At 34.4% G+C, this 22,886-nt stretch overlaps 1 protein-coding gene across 1 annotated transcript in view; it reads right to left on the bottom strand.

Annotated features, from left to right (window-relative positions):
• Positions 1–21,888, bottom strand: part of LOC133193209 (multiple epidermal growth factor-like domains protein 10) — a 39,387-nt gene extending 17,499 nt beyond the window's left edge. Inside the window, exons 1-2 of the mRNA XM_061329175.1 lie at positions 21,729–21,888; positions 3,871–4,092 (exon numbers count right to left, since the gene is read on the bottom strand). Of these exons, the coding sequence (XP_061185159.1) occupies positions 3,871–4,092; positions 21,729–21,888 (382 nt within the window). The remainder of the gene's footprint in view (positions 1–3,870; positions 4,093–21,728) is intronic.
• Between the last annotated feature and the right edge of the window lie 998 nt (positions 21,889–22,886).

Here is a 22,886-nt window from a genome sequence, read left to right as displayed (position 1 = left end):
ACAGAGGGCAAGAGAAGTCATGTATTGGCCTGCCATGAATACAGCCATTGAGGAGGAAGTCAGGAATTGTTCAAAATGTGCCATGTACCAAAACAAACAGAGTCGTGAACCACTTAAGCCAACAAATACACCTGAGATTCCTTATGGGGAAGTTGGATGTGATTTGTTTGACTTTGAACAGAAGAAGTATCTTATGATAGTGGACTACCATTCCAGATACTTTGACACGATTGAACTGAAATCCACAACAACATCAGCGGTTGTTAATGCTATGAAAGCTACGTTTAGTTGTCACGGGATTCCAATGAAACTGCGGTCAGACAATGGGCCTCCATTTAATTCACGAGAATTCCATTTGTTTTGTGACCAATATGGAATACAACACATCACGTCAAGTCCGCATTTCCAAAGTTCCAATGGAGAAGCGGAGAGAGCAATACAGACAGTTAAGAAACTATGGAGAAAGTCAGATGATAAATATCTCAGCTTGTTGAACTACCGCACAACACCGTTGGAATCTGTCAACCTATCACCGGCACAACTCTTAATGGGTCGTAGACCACGGAACAACTTACCAACCCGCACAGAGCTGCTTAAGCCCAGAAACACAGGACCAAACCTAAATCAACAAATGAAAGATATCAAAGAGAAGCAGAAGTTCTATCATGATAGGAGGTATGTGAAAGAGTTACCACGCTTAGATATTGGTGATCCAGTAAGAGTTGCACCCCCTGAAAACTCAAACAGTAAGGAATGGAAACCTGCAACAGTAGTTGAGCAACATAAACAGCCGAGATCCTATGTCGTTGAGTTTAGCAACAATCAAAGACTAAGACGTAACCGAAAACACCTCAGACGAACAAACGCTAATGCTAACCATGTACCGGATCTGGAACAAGAACCGGATACAGGAAGCGATTCTGAGATTGATACTCATGAACCTCCAAACACTCTGAACAAACATTCTCCCAAAGCTGCCATAGTTGCGGATTCACCTAAACCTGTCGTTACTTCTTACGGTCGTGTTGTGAAGAAACCAAACCGCTTAGACCTCTGAAGTACTGTGTATTGACATTTGTGAACTCAGTTATTAGGTTTATCTATTGGAATTAATTATTTTAATTATTTCAGAAATTGTCTTATTGAACATTGACGATTAACTGAATTTCTATTTGATAAGTCAAATTTCATTTCATGTATGTATTTGAATTGAATTTTGATTTCATTTTTGTATTAATTAATCTTTCTAAAGAAAGGGAGATGTAACATATGATTATTTGATGCTTATTTGATCGGGTTCGTGATACATTATATGATTACTATTAAAGTTGTGAAACTGAACACACGTGTTGTCCCTAGTTCAGGTTTCGGGCATAACAGGCAGACATTACAACACGCAGGTAGTTATAATGGTCCACAGGAAAGTTAGGAAACTCGTGACTCCATTAACATCACCAGCATGTCAATTCTGCTGTCGATTATAGACTGAAGCGACTTTTTTAAATCTAAATATTAACATGAGGCTGATTGCTTGCAAGCTGAAACAGAAAGTAGACAAAAATACCCGAAACGGTCGATGAGGACATTTTTGCTAGTGATAATTGTAAGATTTATTTCTGCAATTGTACAAGTAAAGCAATAGATATTTGGAGGGTATTTACAGGCTATTGTTTATAGTTTGTGAACCTTGAACATTCCGACCTGATAAATTGATATATTATGCTTGTACGTGTACTTGTCAAGTGTGCTGATTGAATTTTGCAAGAGAAGACAACACATTACATGTAGACTCAATCTTAGTAATTATACTAATTCAAAATTTTATGTGGTGAAAGGAAAGGGAGGAGATGTGATGAAATTTATTGCTCTTATTTTTCTTTCCCCTCAAGGGAGGTCGAGACTTTGGTTTTTGGCATGTTTGTGGTTTTTGGAGACCATGCAGGTCTTTCATTAATCTGTTGGAATTCCCATGGGTACCAATTGCGCCCCGTTATTAGCCGAACTATTTTGTATTCATATGAAGCAGAATTTGTTCAAAATCTTTTACGTGAAGAGAAGAAAACACTTGCTGTGGCCTTCAACTCGACTTTTACATATATCGATGATGTATTGTCAACTAACAATGGTTATTCCCATTCTTATATCGACACGATATATCCCAGTGGACTTGAGATACCACAGAGAGTCTGACACATCTGTTTCCTATCTGGATATTTTATCAGAAAAACACGTTTTTTGTTTGTTTGTATGTTGTTTTACGTCCTTTTCACTCATGGAGACGCCACCATTTGCCGGTGGAGAGCTGCAAATTTTGTGATATACTCGGCACTTACGGCCATTGAGCAGTGAGGGATCTTTTTCGTGCCAGCACCTACTGCACACGGGACCTCGGTTTATACGGTCTCGTCCGAAGGACCGGTCTCCACGTCACACAGTGGGATTCGAACCCGCAACGTAAGGATCAACTCCTTACTTCGCGACTCTAGAGCAGACGCTCTAACCACTGCGCCACGCGGGCGACAGAAAAAGACGTTAATGGCAATCTAACAACAAAGCTTTATGATAACCGTGATGACTTTAACTTTTCAAACGTCAACTTCCCTTACTTATGCAGCAATATATCCCTATCACCTGTATACGGGGTTTATATCTCTCAGTTAATTCGATACGCCATTGCATGCTCTAGGTGTGAGCAATTTCTAAAACGAGGTAAGTTATTGACAAACAAGTTGATGAAACAAGAATATCGGCAATCTAGTTTAAAGTCATCATTTCGAAAGTTCTATGTCCGATACAATGACCTTTTCAGCAAAGGCAATCTTTCTATCTGTTAATCAATGATAAAATTATAATCTGTAAAAGTTTTAACTATAAACCACATAGTTTTTGAGCTATTGTAAAAATAAATTTTTGGACATGTTGACCTTTGGCAAAACCTTAATCCAAAGATATGTGCTGTATTGGCTTCACATTAAACCCAATCAGATAATTTTCGGAAATCAGAATATTTCTAAAAGTGAATTTGCTTCAGAAGAATGTGGGTGGCATATACATAAATGTAGAAAAAATTCTCTTAACTAAACGCATAAGTATTTTATTTTTAATTATAGTAAAATATGTACGTTTTTATAATCACTTTATATATATTCACTTGGATTTTTTTTATTTTTTGAAGATTATAATCTTTGTTCGGCATTACTCTTGCATAAGAACCTCTTCCCACTTCATGTGGTCAGCAAACGCCAAAGTGCATGTCGACAACCTGTTATCTATGAATAGATTTTTTTTCTAATAAAAGGTTATATAAATGGCTAATTAATATTTCTTTCAAAAAATCAATTTAAATATTCATGTCCTTTAGGTCACTGTAAAAAAAATCTAAGAGACGGCATACTTCTGTAAAACAATGAATACTAAGGGCCTGTTTAGGAACTAGGGTCCACACATATTGTTTCAGTAATCTTTCCCTGTGTCCTCGTCGCCCGCGTAGCGCAGTGGTTAGAGGGTCTGCTCTAGAGTCGCGAAGTAAGGAGTTGATCCTTACGTCGTGGCTTCGAATCCACTGCGGGACGTGGAGACAGCTCTTTCGGATGAGACCGTGTAAACCGAGGTCCCGTTTCGCAGTAGGTGTTGGCGAAAAAGATCCCTCATTGCTCAATGGCCCTGAGTGCCGAGCATAGGTATAAATTTGCAGTCCTTCACCGGCAAGTGGTGGCGTCTCCATATGAGTGAAAAATTTTCGAGAGGGACGTTAAACAACAAACAAACAAAACCTGTGTCCTCTGGCTAAGACATTGTTTCATGCAGCTTGGGTGGCGGGATAATAACGATGAGCCTGTAAGAAACGTAAATATACAAAAGAAACTATACCGTAGACTCCATAGTCTTTGAAATCTATACTGATGCTGTAAATACTGTGATTTCCACCGAGGTCTACGGTCCACCATACGGATTTTTCTGGAGATCTTTTGCCTATAGCGGTGTCCTTCATACACGTGTTTCTGTCGCCATCAACAGCTTTATCTGCACCACAGGGAGGATAACATGGTGCTGTTGTGGACTGTGTGGCTCTTTTACCTTCTGATAACTTATCTATGAAGGACAAAGTATTCTTTCATAGGAGATTGAATTAATAAAAATATATTAACGGAATACACCTACTTACTATTTGTATATATATTTAATTTGGAATAAGCATCAATTTAGATAATTTTTCAGAGATAGCTTTATTTTCAGTAATTAAATGTAGTTTGGGTTAACATATAAACAATCTACTTTAGTTTTTATATACAGCAAAATTTCATTTTAAGCAAATACATTTTATTGCATTTTTTATGTTGTACGACTAGACATTTTGCAGTTTTGGAGTCTTGAAAACTTAAAAATTAACAGAAATCTACGACGATCATTAATTTTATAAATTGGGAATTTTTTATAAATTGGAAAAAAATGTCCTTGAAGCAAATATATATATATATATATATATATATATATATATATATATATATATATATATATATATATATATATATATACATTGTATATATATATATATTTGTTTAGATGAATTTAATATTTTTTTTGAAAAAAAATGTACTATTCGTTCGGACAAACAAGACAATTATGTAAACAAATAAGTTCTCTTTTTGACGATTTCAAAATATGATAGACGAATTGAAAGTGGGTTTAGACATGTAGTATCAGTGGGAAAAGTGGAAAGGGGAAGACCACTACTCAACTTTTTTTCTTAACCTTAATGTTTTTTTTCTTTAAAAAATTATGAAAATTTTCAATAAAAGGGCAGCTGCTCATCCAATGTTTTGCTGCAGCGTAATCCAATCCTCCGACGGTAATGGATTTATTGTTGATTGATTGATTGTATGTTTTACGTCCCCTTTGAGAATTTTTCACTCATATAGAGACCTCACCATATACCATTGAAGGGCTTCAAATTTTGACCTTTATTCGGCACTCAGGGCCATTGAGCAGTGAGGGATCTTTATCATGCCAACGCTTACCGAGACACAAGACCTCTGTTCTTAAGGACTCATCCGAAGGACCCGCAACTTTCACTTCAACATGCCGAGCGCATGGCGAAGGAACAGTTGCTACCCATTTTTTATCGACTTAGGTCAGTCGCGACCTAGATTCGAACTCAAGACCTCCCGATTACGAAGAGAGCGCTCTGCCGGTAATGGATTTAAGGAAATTAAAATGTGCTTAATTGAATTTTATTCTAGAGTGTTTTTCTTTTTATATGCTTGTTACTGATTTTTAGGGGTTTTAGGTCACCTGAGTCACTCAGGTTACCTATTGCTATCTTTTTTCGTCTGTCGTCGTGCGTTAACATTAATTGTACTTTTTCAGCTTCTTCTCTGAAAGGGCTAAACCAATTTCAACCAACTTTGATATAAAGCATCTATGGGTAAAAAAGAAAAAAAAGTGAAATTCATTACCCTGCCCCCTCCCCCCCCCCGGGGGGGGGGCTGAGGGGTGGGGCTAAAACCATCAAAATTAATGCAATCTTTAAAAATCTTCTTCTTTACTCCTGAATACCAAGCAATGATTGTAATAAGCATTGGTCCTTCTAGATAAATTGTGAAATTCATGGCCCCAGGGTTAGGGGTTCTGGTGCTAGGGTGGGGCTCTGTTGAATATATAGTGAAAATGCATTATTTCCTTTAAAATCTTCTCCTCTGCTCCTGCGTATTAAGCTAATAAACTAAGTGCAGAGTTACGATTAGCAAAGGTGACTTTTCCAAAATCGTGAATTTCGTGGACCCTGGCTCAGGGGTTCTAGGCTTAGAGCGGGGCTGTATTGATTATATAGTGAAAAGGCATTAATCCTTTGAAAATCTCCTCTGTTCCAGAGTATTATACTGATGATCGAAGTATATAGTTATAATGGACTAGGGTGCTTCTTCCAGAATTGTGAATTTCAAGGCCCTTGGGTCAAAGGTACGGGGTGGTGTTGGTGGTGGTGGTGGTGGTGGGGGGGGGGGGCTCTAATGATTATACACTGAAAATGAATTAATGCTTGGAAATCTGCTCTTTGATATTAAACAAACATTAATGATGTGCAAGGTGCCTTCTCTAAATTGTTAAATGTGTGACCCAAGGGTCAGGGGGTTCTGTGGGGTTGGGCACTACAGATTCTATAGTGGAGATGCATTTTTTCTTTGTTCCTCTGCTCTGCCTCTGGGTATTAAGTAATCAAACTAAGCATGCTAAGTATATAATTAAGATGAACAATGGTGCCTCTTTCAAAATGTTGAATTTCATAGCCTCTACGTCAACACAAACCAAATTCAATTGTGCAAAAGTTGTTATATGATACTCAGTTGACCTATACGGCCCGTGGGTCTCTCGTTTTTAATGTCCCCGTTATCTAAACTTCTGAAGAATATAGCTTTTTCCCTGTAAATCTGTCTTTCCGTCTGACTGTCTGTTTTTATCGCAAAAACTTTAACCTTGATCATAACTTCTGAATGGTTGAAGCTAAGGTTTTCATAGTTTATAGGTGTATATTCCTTGAGAATTTTAATTGGGTAAAAAACAAATTTACACGTACTTTCTCGTCTTCGACATTGCAGATCGATCCACTATTCAAAATTTTTCCAAACTCTAACCTACTTTTTAACTTTTGAACGGTTTTTGCTAGGGCATTTATACTTCACATCCGTATTAATAATGACAAGAATATTCATGAAGCAAATACTTTTGATCCTTTGTCCTTGCAATTGACTTTTGAAATTGGCCACCTTTTGAAAAACTTTAAATTTAGCCATAACTTTTGAATGGTCAGAAGTATCTCATATGCATTTCTTTAGACAAATTGTTTTCTTGGGTACAAATATTTTTGATCTTGACCTGAAAAATTTACCTAATTTTTAAAAAAGTTTTTTGCTTATCTTTTGAATGGATGGTGCTAGGGCTTTCTTATCAACAAGTGTTTATCTCTTGACCCTGAAGCTTGATCATGACTTGATTTCATGATAATTTTTTTTCTTCACCGTGATGTACGGGGGCACTGCAGTGCATCACATATACATTTTGTCCCCAACCCCTCATCCTTCAACCACAGGAATTATTTCATGTAATTTTCATTTTTTTTTTTCTGGTTGTCAAGGGTTTCTGGTGTTTGACACGGAGATTTTTAAAGATTTCTATAAAATATTTCATTGATAGGTAGTTTTCTGTTGTGGCCAAGCCCTACCCCCGACCCCCACCCCCTAGCGCGCCGAGGACCATGATTTTATCAATTTAGAATCTTTACTACCTCAGAATGATTTCGAATGTTTCACTTTTTCTGGCCTAGTGATTCTAGAAAACAAGACATATAAAATATTTTTTCCAACCTCACAAACTTTCCATATAAGTTTGAACTTTGTGGTCTAATGGTTTTTGAGAAGAGTATTTATTAAGATTTTCCTTATATATTTCAATCTCTCCCACTGTGGGACGTGGAGACCGGTCCTTCGGATGAGACCGTATAAACCGAGGTCCCGTGTCGCAGTAGGTGTTGGCACGAAAAAGATTCCTCAGTGCTCAATCGCCCTAAGTGCCGAGTAAAGGTCAAAAATTTTCAGCTCTCCACCGGCAAGTGGTGGCGTCTCCATATGAGTGAAAAATTCTCTCGAGGAACGTTAAACAATAAGCAAACAAAACATCAATCTTTATTGTTCTCCAATCGTACGCCTGAAGGCCATGATTTGGACAAATAAGAATCTACACTTCTTCAGAAAGCTTCCATATTAGTTTCACCTTCTCTGTGATTCTTGACAAGATGACTCCACCATACTTTTACTCTTTTCTTAATTATCTCTCCTTGAAAACGAGCTTATCCCTCCATTTTAACAATTTAAATTCCCATTTACCAAAGGATGCTTTGTTCAAACTTTGATTAAAATAAGTCCATTTGTATTTGATAGGAAGTTGAAAATCGGAAAAGTTTACAGATAGTCAGACAGATGGACGGACGGTAGACGGATAACTTGTGATCAAAAAATATTATTGAACTGCATATAGAAAACTGCTGTACACGTTATTCATGAATTAATGATCACGTGACCTTACTAATTAATATTCAATACTATTGTGATAGTTCTAAAAATCCACATAATTAAATTATTAACTTTTTTTGAAGATTAAAATAAAACATATATTAAATTTGATCATATTGTCTTCACGCTATGTCAACAGTCAAGTGTAATCTTTTCCCAGGCCATAAACAACTGCATTTCCCCCATTTGGAGGCTCATTCACTAAAGAAGAAGGTATGGTTTTAGCTTTATTGTGCCCTAAAAATTTAATGTTTTCAAAAAGTTTTGAAACTGGCTTAAATATTAGTTTGAGTATATGACTGTAATAAATCAGGAAAGAATATAGCATGATGGAGTACCATTCTGGATATATGACGTCATTAATTTGATGCATTTCTCTATTTTAAACAGAAAAAAGCCTCAAAATGACCCATTCAAGGGTTATTTTCCTTAAGAAAATAGTGTCCACAGCCGTCGCCCACGTTAATTTTTAGATATGTTGTGTAAAATTCGTTGAAAAATCACATATCTCAAAATCTTTGTGGACGATGCCTGTGGACAATATTATCTGAAAGAAAATTCGATTGAAAATTGGTGTCTTCTGCAACTTTTTAAGAAAATACGGGAAAATGCACAAGTTTATGACGTCACAATTAGCATTTGGAAGGTCATGTGAGAAAAAAGATTTGTATGATCTTTCTGCATGGAATTTCAATAATTCAAAAAGCACAAGTTTTAATTTTTTACATCACTTTTATTTTTAAGAAAAACACAGGGTAAGATTTGTATTGAAACCGTACCTTGTTCTTTTGGCCTAGATGTGATTTTCAAGTTCAAAGGGATCTATCTTATTATTTTTAATCTAATGATTTATTTTCGGAAACCAAAAGTACAACTTACACAACATCATGTCATATGAGGAAGAACTTTGTCCGAAAATAAGAAATATTTTTAAATTAACTTGAAAAAAGCGTCCCAAGTTCACATTTTCTATATCAATGTAATGAAGATTCGCTTCAGATTTTCAAAAGCCAAAAAAAAGGAACAATATTACCTTTATGTCATTTTGTAAACAAAAGAGTGCATTTTGGCCCAGGACACAATAAAAGATAGAACGATATGAGGAAGAAGTTATTCCGAATTGATGACATTTCTTTCTCTGTTTTTAATTTTTTTTCTTTGTATAGTGCATTGATTAGAAACCGCCATGTTAAATACAATATGTTAGCTATGAAAATAAGCATAATGTACACCATTTCTCCATATAGTCAGCTCAGATTACTGCTCGTTATCTCCATATATTTCATGATTAAATTATTGGTATGTAGGGAACAAAAACCAAAACCTCTGTTCTAATAATAGGTCATACATGTCTAAAGTGTGTGGACCAGACTTATCGTGAAGAAGGGTGTAATTGTCATGAATTAATTTTTTACAGTTCATTGCCACTTCTAGCAAAAGAACTGGGTACGTTAAGACCGATTTTCGGCCCTGTAAAATCGGCAAAAATTAAACGCACGATTACATTTTATCAATTGTGTCAATAAACTTTTAAGGTTTCCCCGTGTGTGAAATAGGAATAAACTTTTCTCAACTCACGTGCCCTTTCATTTATATAACGTTCAAAACCGGTCTAATATTCCCTATTTTGGACGTTTTCCTCCTCTTCAAGTCTATATTTCGATATGGCCGCATTCGAGTATGGATGCGAAATGTTTGCAGAAAGAACAAATATACTACTATTTGTAATATTAAAGAGAAAAAATAACCTTACAAAAATGCGGCCACATCCGTGTTTACAAAAAAAAAATGAAGTAAAAAATACTGCATTTTTGGATAGACGTCACCTTTTCTCCACAATAAAATTTATATTTTTAAAGAAATTAATTGTTTAATTCTATATCTGAAGGCAAGGCTTTATTAATTTTTTATTGTCTTTTAAGTTCAATTCTGTATTTGAAAAAAATTAATTTAAAACAATTTTATATGCAAATCATATAAACCTTTCTCAGAGAAATTTATTATATATAGGACATTACATGTAAATTAATGACGCAATGCATTTAAAAAATGACGTCACAAAGAGCAGTCATGTTGAAAATATGGACTTGAAACAAATTCTTTAGTCTTCGCAACTATGATAAATATTCAATCAATATTTACAGCGTGAAAAAGTAATTTAACGACATAAGTTGGGATGGTTCAGACAATTAATTTACATTTAATCCTCCATGTACCTCAAATTAAAACGGGCGTCTTCATAGTGGACACTGACTTTATTTGACTTCAAGAAAAGATTTTTTTTTTTGAAAATCAGCAGCTTTCTTAAGTAGTTTTATTCGTTTTCATTTTTTATATGTCTGGGATTCATGAATATCAAAAGACAATAGCTAATGATTGGGGCGGGGAAAGGGGGAGGTAGATGGGAAGCTTGGCGTATAGCAGTCACCATTTGAACATTTCTTTTCAAAACTTGTTATCCTTGTCACTGTATTGTTGCAGATTTTTATTTGACAAAATTAATTATGTCAGAAAGGATTCTAGTGTTTAATCGCATAATCAGCTAGTGTTTTATATGTGACTAAATACTTCTAAATATGCCACTGCCGACCTACATTTACTTATTGAAGTTCAGCAGCTGGGAATGGAAAAGTTCTTACATGTATTTACACTTATTAATTATATATAAATTTATCATGCTGATCGGAATATTGACATCAGTGTTTTAAAGTAAAATCGGGTTTAATTAATAATTTACAACGAATTTTAGATTATCGAGTTTATAAGACTTTAAAAAACGTATACAGTGACGTACGATTTCGGCATTTTCTACGAAAATTTAAGTGAAACATGATACAATCAACCTTTTTTATTGTCTATAAATAAAGATTATCTTTCTCAGTTCTGTAAGAAATACAAAAACAATCTTGCATTACTTGTGGACAAGACACCCCCCCCCCCTTTCCGCTCCATAATCGATGGTTTAACTCGATTATTTTTTTTTCAGAAATTATTTTCCTAATATATTTTTAAGGCATTCCAAAGTCTTGAAATGAAAACAAAAAGATTACTCCATAGATATTTATCTGTAGGGATGCGCGATTTTATCGGTATACCGGTATATCGCGATTTTTTATTGCGTGATACATGTACGTATCGTGATGCGGAGACTAAAATACCGGTATTTGGTACATAACTATAAATTATTCATTTATTGAATGACAATAAGAGGAAGTGTAAAAAATGTTGAAAACAGTTAAACAACGGCATCAAAACATGCTTTATATTAAATAAATGAAAATTTAAAAAGTAAAGTTATGTTTTTATAGCATATTTTTAAGAAATATTATGGAAATTCATTTGAAATTGTATTAAAAAATGCGTGTAAAAATATCACGATTTATCGTGATATTTTTGGGAAAAAATCGTGATATATCACGATACGAAATTTGTGCCGATACCCATCCCTATTTATCTGTATAAAAACCAAATGTACATATTAACTACATGTACATTATTGTTAATCTTGAAGTAAGCGAGTTTTTTTTAAAGGACTTTATCCAGATTATCCATGAAATAATAATAATATATTTCATAGGAAATATGTTCAGTATTCCAATGTTCATCGGGGCTGGAGGAGCATCCTTTAAAATATCGCCTCTGTGAAAACGGTGCACATTATCTCTGAATTTTAAAGATTCAACGTCCGTCTATATGATGATAATCCGTTCCAGAAAAAAAAATTAAAAGTATTTTATCGTTACTACAAGGACAAATGCACAGAATTGCGAAGGAAATGCCCCAGAGAGTTAATGTATCCAAAGGAAGTGATAAAATTATAATTGTCACCGAAATATATCAAATATCTTACCTATGGTTGTGTAAAATGTAAACATAGGGAGGAGTTCTAAAGAAAATCTTTATCTATTTCTATGCAGTTTTAGTCTTAGTAGATGACTAGATGTATCGTCTCGCAATTCATGTCAGCAGTTTTTTAGATATATTTCTAAAGATTTTTTTTTAATCAGACACTAGACTGAAAAAGAAACATAATCAAGCTAGACTAAGTGTTATAATCCGGGAATGACAAGGATAAATCTATAAAAAGCACTGCGACGTGTTTTGCTATTGTTTTCACAAGTAACAAAATAACATCAGATTTCGTATAATTTGATAACTGAACTAGAAATAAATTCTCTATGTAGCTTATAAAAAGGGACGTGAAAGTGAATTTTGATTCTTCTATCTGAGTGTTCTGTTATTCTGCATTTCGATATTTGTATTTTGTCTCTATGTAAATAGAAATGTGGGGGAGGGGGGGGGGTTACTGATAATCAAGTTATACATGTACTGTAATGAGTACCAATAAAAAATTATATCAAAAATTTGATTTAAAACTAAATACATCCCTTTCCAATTTCGTTTGGCTCCCAACTCGACTGTGACCGTTGATCGATCTTTTACTGATCGATATTAATGCAAGTGTCTGCCGCTTCATGCTGCATTGCTTTAAAGACGACACGCGCAGATTTCCATAGCTGACGTGGATAAACTCCATATGTAAATCATACACACAATATCATATCTTTATATTTTTTTTTTACTTTTAGTTTTAGGGAATTATGCCCGTTAGAGTGTACTACAGGCTTCTGAATCCCTTCCTGTCGAATTCACTACGCAGATTTAGGCACGTAATTTTCGATTTTGTTAATCAAATAATGAGTATGTACATGCAAAGTAGTGTGTTTGTCTTTAAAATTAAATTATTAGCATTGGCTATATAAAATAGTTTGTGCATCGAAAAATGATCTAAACAAATCGCACACCCTTCTTTAAAAGCCTTCGGAGATTCACGGTTTTTATTTGAAGCAAATTTTTCCAAGCTCTGTAACGATTATGTTATGATAAGGCCATTCCAAGCTTTTTTTTCTATGTGCAGCGTACGCGGACGATTTGGTTTTGAGGTTAAGAAATTAAAAACAAACACAAATTAAAATTGATCAATACAAAGCTTTGAAACGCAAACACAAAGTTAACTCAAATTAAAATCAACAAATAAGAATCTCTGAAATGCATTTTACTCTTTTGGGATTGACATCTCTCTTTTTTAGGTGGTGTATTAAATTTTTTTTTGTTTCAATAAACTAGTAGTTTAACTTAGTTTTATGGAGAGGAGATGTCTCAAATGATAATAAGAAATTCTAGTAATGTTCTGAATATGTTGTGTTTTCCCCTTTTGGTTTATGTGTTTTCTCGGATAGGAAGATAGGTTTTCGAATTTAGGATGGACGTTAAACAAAGAAAAAACTTGGAATGGCCTCATCAATTATGAGTCTTATAACCGGTCTCCTCTTGTGGTTTTAACATAAAAAGTGATTGTGTGAAATAAAAGTTCAAAATTGTTTTCTGGAACAAAAGGCAGGTTAAAGTAAATAGTTTCCGGTTCAGAGAATTTACAGATTTTTTTTTAACGTAACGTTAAAATCAGTAACGCCGTGATGACGTTTTCACACCAAAATTTGTAATTTCTAAAGAAAACTCCCCATTTTAGAGACCACTGACAGTAAAAGGGTTTGTGATAATTTAAAAAAAAAATAAAATGATTTTGAAAGGACACATCGTAGGCATGTTCGTAAAAAACTGAAATCAAAGTTGGAGACAGGGCCGCCCTGTTATACGTAACGTACCCAGTTCTTTGAAAAATATAACCACTGGCTCCAATATTCATACCCAGAGTGATGCAAAGTTGGTCATTTATTTAATTATTTGACATATTTTATTACATTTTTGCTGGCAAGCAAAGTATATGCATGAATAAAAGGACCAATTAATTAGCCTTCGACAATTATTATGGAAACCATGTGCTATTTCTCTAGGGTTCCAATATACGGAATCAACGCTGTTTACGAACAGTAGTTGGCCATATTTTAGTTCCAAAACTGGCTGCCGATGTTTCCGTGACTGGGATGGCGATTATATTTTGACTCTCAGTTCCCAAATCAATAAAGATTTTTTGAAACTTCGCGTATTCAAAATACTTACAAAAATATAATATTATTGATTTTAGACAATAATTGAGAAAAAGGTTTGTCGTGTTAATCGGCTGCACTAAAGCGATTTATGTGAACCACTTCAAAAATAATAGTCACGGTAGCTCAGTCGGGGTAGTGCTTGCTGCGTGATCGGATGGTTGTGCGTTCGAATCACTGTCGCGACTGACCTACGTCGATAAAAAAAAAAAAAAATAGGCAGCAACCGTTCCTTCGCCACGCGCTTGGCACTTTGAAGTGAAAGTTCCGGGTCTTTTGGATGAGACCTTAAAAACCGAGGCCCCGTGTCACGGTAGGCGTTGGCAAGATAAATAGCCCTCACTGCTCAATGGCCCTGAGAGCCGAGTGAAGTCTAAATTTAAAGCCCTTTACCGGTATATGGTGACGTCTCTATATGAGTGAAAAATTCTCGAAAGGGACGTAAAACAATAAACAGTTAATCAATCAAAAATTATAAACGACCGTTACGTGATCAACTTTCATGTAATATCATAACAAATAGTTAAAATATAGCCGAGGAAACCTTAAATACATAACTTGAAATTAAGATTAAATCCGACCTTGCAATACTATATTTTGGTTTGAACGCATTTTAAAGCTTCGGGAAGCTTTAACACAGCTGCGCAAGGTCTAATGGTTAGACCAAATTGGTCATGCATTAATATTTCGTATGATAATCTTGCAGAAAGACTTATTTAAATGTAAAAAAAAAAGTACTTGTGGGAACACTGCCCATAGATGTTGAAAACCACACGCTAACTGGACATTTAAAAAAAAAAAAACCTTTGTATGATAACTATAACCTGTGTGTTCTTTGCCATAGTTATGAGTCCTTTATCATTGCGTAAAAAATAGCTCAATTTTCTATGCTTCGTACTAACATGTATAAACTAAAATATGAAGATGACGAACAGTTATAAAGCTCAAAAGCACACTAAATCAATTAAACTCGGGAGCAGAGAAAACTTAGTCTCTAAACACATCGGTGGTAGGATCACGTGCCATGGAGGAGTAAGAATCCTTCAACCGGTCACACCCATAGTGTGCTTTCTGTCATGATCGGACAAACGGAAAAATTCATAGACAATTCAATGTGTAAAAAATGTATGATAAACGCCAGTAAGCAAACGACTTAACATTATATTTTATTTACTGTGATGGCTTTTGTATCAAGCATATGGTCTGCTAGTAACAATTGGTAGAACGAGTAGAGTTACTTAAATGTCTTTTACATGAATTTATTTTCTTTGAAATTCAATTGATTTGTACTTTAAAGAACACACGCGGAGGAGAACCGTTGTTGTCATAAAATTATGATAACAATTACCCTATCGAAATTCGTTTTATTTCTCACATAATGAAAATTTCTATAAGAAAATATTCCTTAAAATAGTAGATGTTTGTGGATAATGCCATAAAAACATTGTTTTGGGAGAAGTTTGTGATTGGAAACTGAGCAATGATTTTACCGTGTCGGCTTTAAATTCTTCAATAAACCTGTAAAAAAGGCTGATATACTCATGTGTTTGAATGTGTATACTTTCCAAGTGGAATATGGTATGACAATTCTATTTTTTCATCACTTTTACTTTAAATATTCACAACTGAAACAGTTCAGTTATTTGTTTAACATATATATATATATATATATATATATATATATATATATATATATATATATATATATATTTTAAAGAAGTGATGTTTAAACTTCAATCTCTAACTCTACCAAATAATTACCTCTTTGTTTGGAAAAAAAGGATAAATGCAACTGTTTTGTTATATGTGGGAAAAATTCATTAATTACATATTACACTTCTTTTTCTTCTGAGCTGTCAAAATGAATGTCAAACACATGTAAACCAGGAGAAATTTCATCAATGAAAAGAAATGCATTTGATCAGGCTCCTTATTTGTGATAAATTAAGTTTTATGTACTTACCGAATCCAGTCGAAAGAATTATTTCCATGAAAAATATTGCTAGTTGAAAAAGTATTTCCATCTCTCATTATATCTCTTTACTACTGACGAGGAAATTTTAAACTTGTTTTTAAATAATAAAGGATTTGTAAGGCGGGTAAATGTGCAATGATTGAATACAATATGTGTATTACATATCTTTGAGTGTCTGTGCTTTATAATAAACTATAAAGACGTCGCGCATAGTACTGAGTAACGTAATTGCGTAACTTGTAACACAAAAAGACGGGCGCTAGTAATTTTTTCGTTTTGGCCACATGGATCTTTCCGCCAATTTGCACAAAGCTTCTACAATGTTCTGTGATGATGTCATACAAAATTCATTAATAAATTTCCAATACTGACCGATTCCGACGTGTTTATAAAAATAATAGCATTCCGTAATATGCCGTGATTTTGACATGTAACAAGGAGAAATGGAATGTTTGGGAAATATATTTTCCCATATAACAATTTCTTTTGGTAAAACTGAAGGGAGAAATAAAGTGTGAAAATCAAGTAGACATATGTTTGTTTGAAAAAGGTATAAGCAAGTATTTGAAGAGATGGTAGAGTGACTTTGGTGTCTAGTCGGTTTTGTTAATATGACAAAAATAAGCGTATTATTTTATTTCACAAGACGTATATCAAAGATGTGAGCTCTTTTCTGTTTAAAGAGGAAGCCTTGTTATCGATAAAAATCTTATTTTCAAAATGTGCAAATAAATAAATTTTAATGTAAGAAAATAGAAAGAAGTTAAACCTTTTCAAAGAAAACAGTGCAAAAATTTGATGCTTAGTGTTATTTGTTACGCATTCAATTTTTAAAGCAATATGAGCTGCAAATTTGATGTCGGAAATTTTTGCTGCAGTTTTGTAATTAACTATTTCAATGACAGAAAGAAGAAACTTATAAACTTTTATTTTTTTATATTCGTGAAGAAAGAACTAATTTTAAGCTTTGATTAAAGCAAAATTACATTATTGTCGTCCTGTACAATATTGATTTCTTATACAATACTATACATTCCAGTGTACAGAAATTTTTCTTCTGAAACAATTTAATACATTATTTTAGATTAATTGATCATAAAGTTTTAAGTTACATACTGATTTATCATAAAGATCACATTTTAACAGAATAAAATTCTCAAAAAATGCAGCTCATATTGCTTTAACGTTTTCATGTTTAGACAACGTAACGTCAAAAATAGTTTTACTTGCAAATGTGCCATTTTTAAGGAAAATACAAATATGTCATCAACAGAATAAAATATTTATTAGTGTAAAAAGAATGAAAGAAGACAAGATAATCCAAAAAAAAAAAAAAGAAAGAAAAGATTCTCGCAAAAAAAGTCAGCATTTCTGATTAGAATGTTTCAGTACACTTTAAGCGTTTGAATGACGCTATTTTGACTTTACAAAATGGGCCCCGATTCCATGCGCGGCGTCATTATACTCAGAGGATATGTATTTGCACTAATCTTAAATCTAACCATTCTTCTATGAAAATTAAACTTACAGTTATTTCATTTTTTTTAAAATTTTTATTGTCACATTTTGATAATAAAATAAATTTAAAAAAAAGGGGGGGGGGGGGTAAGAGTTATCATTCATTGATAAAAGTGATTCATCATTGTAAGACAGATCATGCCCTTGATTACCACTTCAAAGTTTGTTAACTTTTCAAAAAGATATCTTGAGGGATTGAAAAAAGAAAAAACAACAATTGAATTTATGCAAAAGAAAAAAAAATGTTTTGAAACGTATTTTATTAATTTATTTTATTCCTTCCGAGTAACGTTTTTATGTATTTTTTTTCCTTTTGAAAATGCCTTTTTCATTCGATGGCAGGGTGTTAATATTTAGATCAAGGTTGCAAAACCATGCTTATATGTTTATACATGTATATCAGGTATTTTATTGTGTCCAGATGATCATATGCCCAGTGTCATTAGGAACAATCATTCTCTATCGATCAAGCTTGAGAGGCTTTGCAACGATCTTCTTAAATGATTTTAGTTGACTAGAAATAGTAAAAGATTGATTGATTGAATGTTGTTTTAAGTCCCATTCGAGAATTTTTCACTCATATAGAGACCTCATCATATACCGGTGAAGGGCTTCAAATCTTAACCTTTAATCGGCACTTAGGGCCATTGAGCAGTGAGGGATCTTTATCGTGCTAACGCCTGCCGTGACGCAGGACCTCGGTTTTTAAGGTCTCATCCGAAGGACACGCAATTTTCACTTCAAAGTGCCGAGCGCATGGCGAAGGAACAGTTGCTACCCATTTTGTATCGACGTAGGTCAGTCTTGGCCGAGATTCGAACTCACGCCCTCCCCATCACGAAGAGAGCGCTCTACCGACTGAGCTACCGTGAACGGTGAAATAGTAAAGGAAGTGATATTAAAGCAACGTTTAAGCCGTTGATAATATTAACTCTCCTCATTTAGTTAAGAGAAAGAAATTCAATATATATTTAACATTTGCAAATATTTTTATTAGATGAAGCTATTGAAGATTCTATCAATTCTGTATGAACTTATTAGGGGGTCAGAGATCATAGCTAGACCGAATCACTCGGGGAGATGAGATCTTTCCTACGCAATTCTGTCACCGTGAAACTGGTTTGGGAACTTCCAGCTTGATTGATTAATTGATGGTTTGTTGATTACGTCCCATTCGAGAATTTTTCACTCATACAGAGACTTCACGATATACCGGTGAAGGGCTTCAAATTTTTACCTTTAATCGGCACTCAGGCCCATTGAGCAGTGAGGGATCTTTATCGTGCAAACGCCTGACATAGGGGCATCCGTAATTAAAGACGAAATCAATCCCAGAAAACTTTTTGCAAAGTAAAAAAATAAATAACCGCTGGTTAAAATAAAGAGGCCAAATAAGCAGGCACGTTTGTCTAAATACAATTATGCACCGTCGCTTGTGAGTTAACTCAGTTAGCTCAGTTAACCTGTCGATTATACTATCGATGACAGTGACAGTTTTAAATCATTAAATTAAACAGAGGTTATTAAAGATTACGAAACTCACTTGGAAAGATGTAATTTTAATTAAGGCAAATCTCGTACTATTTTTTTTCCTAGCTAGTGTGCATCACGAGATTAATATAAATTCAAGTTAGGACTAAGAGATATTTGGGGATGGACCTGCTCCAAAAACTTCAACCTGTCCACCCATTCAAACAAGAGGCATATGGGCCACATCGCTCACCTGAGCACAATGGTTAGGAAAAACGCAAAAATCAGTTCAGCATTGAAAAGTTTTCGCAAGGGGGGGGGGGGGGTATATAATTAACACTACCTCACGATGCTTTCATATTATTATTACTAATAATACCTTTGTTCTTGAGCAGAAGAATTTTTAAAGATTTTTTTTCCAATGTATTCCTATGTAAAACTCTGAGTAGCGTTTTACAAAAGGTCGCAAGATTTGGTCGACAAGATTTGGAGACAACTTGCGACTTAAACCAAAGTTGGTCGCAAGGTTGGGACTGCTAGAGGGTTGTCTGTCGTAAGTCGCAAATATTGTTGCTATGGTAAAAAAAATCTTTTAAAAACATGGCGTCATATTTCTTATTTCAAGTGAGTGTGAGGACAAGGAAAATTTCCAGAGAAAACCACGGATGCTTACAGATAGATGAAACCTGCTGGATTACCTGATTGATGGGGAAATCAGAGAGAGGGATAGGCTACCCTACAATACAAGTTGCAGCTGGTGGAGTTGGTGAGGGGTGACATCCAAAGACCAACACGGCGCAGTACCCCATTTCACCCACCATACAAGTAAAATGTCTCTGCAATCTTCATGTAATTCATCACATTTACAGTCAGCCTGAACAAAACTTTTTATTTGTAAACGTCACTTCTTGAAACGCCATATAGAATTTTGGGGGAGTGGATCAAAGATTCAAATTCTCGGAAGCAAGTGCCCCTTCGGGACAAATCTTTACTATATATTTTCTCTGTTATTTAAAGTATTCATACAAAGGGATACGTGCAATTTTACAGCGCGTATATATTAAATTTCTATTAGTATATAGGTCCCTACAAGTACGTTATGGTTTCATCTATATAAATTAGGAGAATGGTAAACATGGACAATTCAAATACACATACACGTTATAAAATTTATGACCACACTAGCTTTAGATTTAATATCATTCATTATAAGTGTACCGAGCAATGTTTATTCCAGAAATAAAGGGAGGGGTAAACATTGTTAACTCCCCTGCAGGAATCATCTGTACGAAACATTTGTATATAATCTAGTTGTCCACGATTTGTGGGGCTGACCACAACTGGACAGACTTTCCAAAGTTACGCACATAGGAGAATATTATTAATATTAGTTTGCAATTAATTTATTGTCAAATTGTTTGAGCTCACGTATCTTAATGATTACTAAATGTGTACTGTATAACACAGTAATGGTTCACATAAATAATAAACACCTATAAGATTATAAGGGTATTGTTAAATGCAATTACAACTACATTTGTATATTAAAGTATCAGTAGAGTGAAACAATAAGTTTCGCTCTCGGTGCAACAGAAACAGAATTTACCCATTTTAAAATATAACAGTACATAAAATTCAACTAATAAAAGAAATGATTGCTTGCATAAAAAAAATTAACACTTCATGTAAATATCGAACCAAAAGTTTTTCGATTCCATTGCAGTAGATGGATAACGCATAGTACTGAACTATCATCGCTACACACACGATGGAAATTTTAAAACAACAATGTAGCACCACATTTACACATTGGAAATTTTTTTTTCGAAAAAGTTCATTTTCTATTGAGAGATGACCCAGAGATAGCAAATGTTAAGAAAAACGTGTTTACAAATGTAACATTTTGTACAAAATGACTCGTCTACCAAATTTGAGTTATTCTTTTTTAGCAAATTAAAACACAATTTCAGGAAAATATTTCCCTTTCCTATTTCACAGGAACCGATACGTCAAAAGAATGCTAAAATTTCATGTGACAGATAGATAAAATTTTCACTTTTCGAGTGCGCCCAGATTCCTGCCGAATGCCAATCTAAAGTGTCCTTGTTCTTTGAGATTTATATTATACAACCTTGTTCATTTTGAAGTCGTTCTTGTATTATTGTTGTTTGTTCAATGTTCATACAGTAGGTCCGCCTATAGAACACTAAATATTAAGGAACACCAGTTGCGTGTCTCCACGTTTTTATTCACTCAAAAACGAACTACAAACATTATATAAAACGAACTAAGATAGCTCGTACGTATAATGTTTCATCTCCCTTTTCTTCGATGTTTTTGTAATTCATATGAAATATCAGAAATAAAATATAAAGTTTGAAGAATGATTTGATGTAAAGAAATCTCATTAAAATTTCATTAACATACATTCACAACTTATATTGATGGTTTTATTTTTGGAAACAAACTCTACCTGGGCGTGTACATGTAATATAGGGTTTGTTTTCCTTTTTGACATATTTTCAAAATTTGGAACATGTGGGGAAGGGGATGATGATTTGTCTAGCGAGTGTTTAATGAGACTTAACTCTGAGTCATCTGTTTGAGCCTCTGGCAGAATAGGCAAATTAGCACCAAAACTGCAAGTAGGTTTATTTGTTTTCATGAGATGGCGCCTATTCCTACGGTAAGTACCTCCATTAGGGGCATTGATGACGTATAACCTATCATCCACTTTTGAAAGCACAGTAGCAGACTTCCAAGTTTTGTCATCCTGTTCAAATCTAATACTATCTCCTACTTCAATAGGGGTAAGTGGTTTTGACTTTGTCAAAATACTGCTTTTGGTGTTCATGGTTTTCGGTTAACATGACCTTGACTTTAGGTGGTCAATGACCTTTGGTATAAGTTGATCAATAAGAGTTGGTACAATTGAGCGTAACTGTCTACTTTGGAGGAACTCTGATGGGGCATTACCAACTTCTAATGGTGTAGTTCGATATTCAAGAATACTTCAGTATGGGTCACCGTCATCAAGTTTAGCTTTCTCAAAAATACGTTTAGCAATTTGCACTGACTTCTCAGCTAAACCGTTTGACTGAGGATGCCTTGCGCAGGAAGTTGCATGAATACAGTCATTATCTCTTGAAAAAACTTAAAAATTCTTGAGAGGAATATTGGGGGCCATTGTCAGACACTATTTTTTGGGAGATGCCTAACCTAGCAAACATACTTTTAAGCTTCATATATTATAATTGTTCTGCTCTTTGTATCTTGAAGCTGGACGACTTCAAAGTGTCGACTGTAGTAGTCGGTAACAATTAGGAAATCTTTGTTGTCCCACAAGAACAAATCTGTGGCAACAATCTGCCAGGGATAATCGAGCACTGGGTGTGGTTGGAGGGGTTGCTTGGGGTTTGAGTATCTGTTTTTCAAACAAACATCACAATTTGACACTTAGTCAGTGATATCAGACAAAATTGTGGGCCAAAATACTGACGTACCTGCCCTCTTAAAGCTGAAAACTACTCATAAATAGGCACAGTCACACAGGTATATAAACCCTTCGATTTCGTTACACCCGATTGCACACTTGAAACTTGTGGCCGACATGTAGTATTCATTTCATGGTCTTAGATTTTTTTTTAGTTTACTCCTTGTTTTATGTGCATTTTCTGTTTGTAAATAATGCATTGACTTGTATATTTGATGTTACTTTTCTCCTGGCTCGAAAAAAAATGTGTAAAATTTGAAAATTTCATCGCGACCGAGTAACACGGCAATATAAGATGTACGTCTTTTCAGGTGAGACCTCTACAGCGTAATACTTTGAACTGCTAAGAGGTCTGTGGC

The sequence above is a fragment of the Saccostrea echinata genome, unplaced genomic scaffold (genome assembly GCF_033153115.1).
Source record: "Saccostrea echinata isolate AGI-Se365-2 ecotype Australia unplaced genomic scaffold, CSIRO_AGI_Sech_v1 ptg000027l, whole genome shotgun sequence".
Taxonomy (NCBI): domain Eukaryota; kingdom Metazoa; phylum Mollusca; class Bivalvia; order Ostreida; family Ostreidae; genus Saccostrea; species Saccostrea echinata.
Note: the sequence above shows the minus strand (reverse complement) of the source record. Positions and strands in the feature narration are given on the sequence as shown.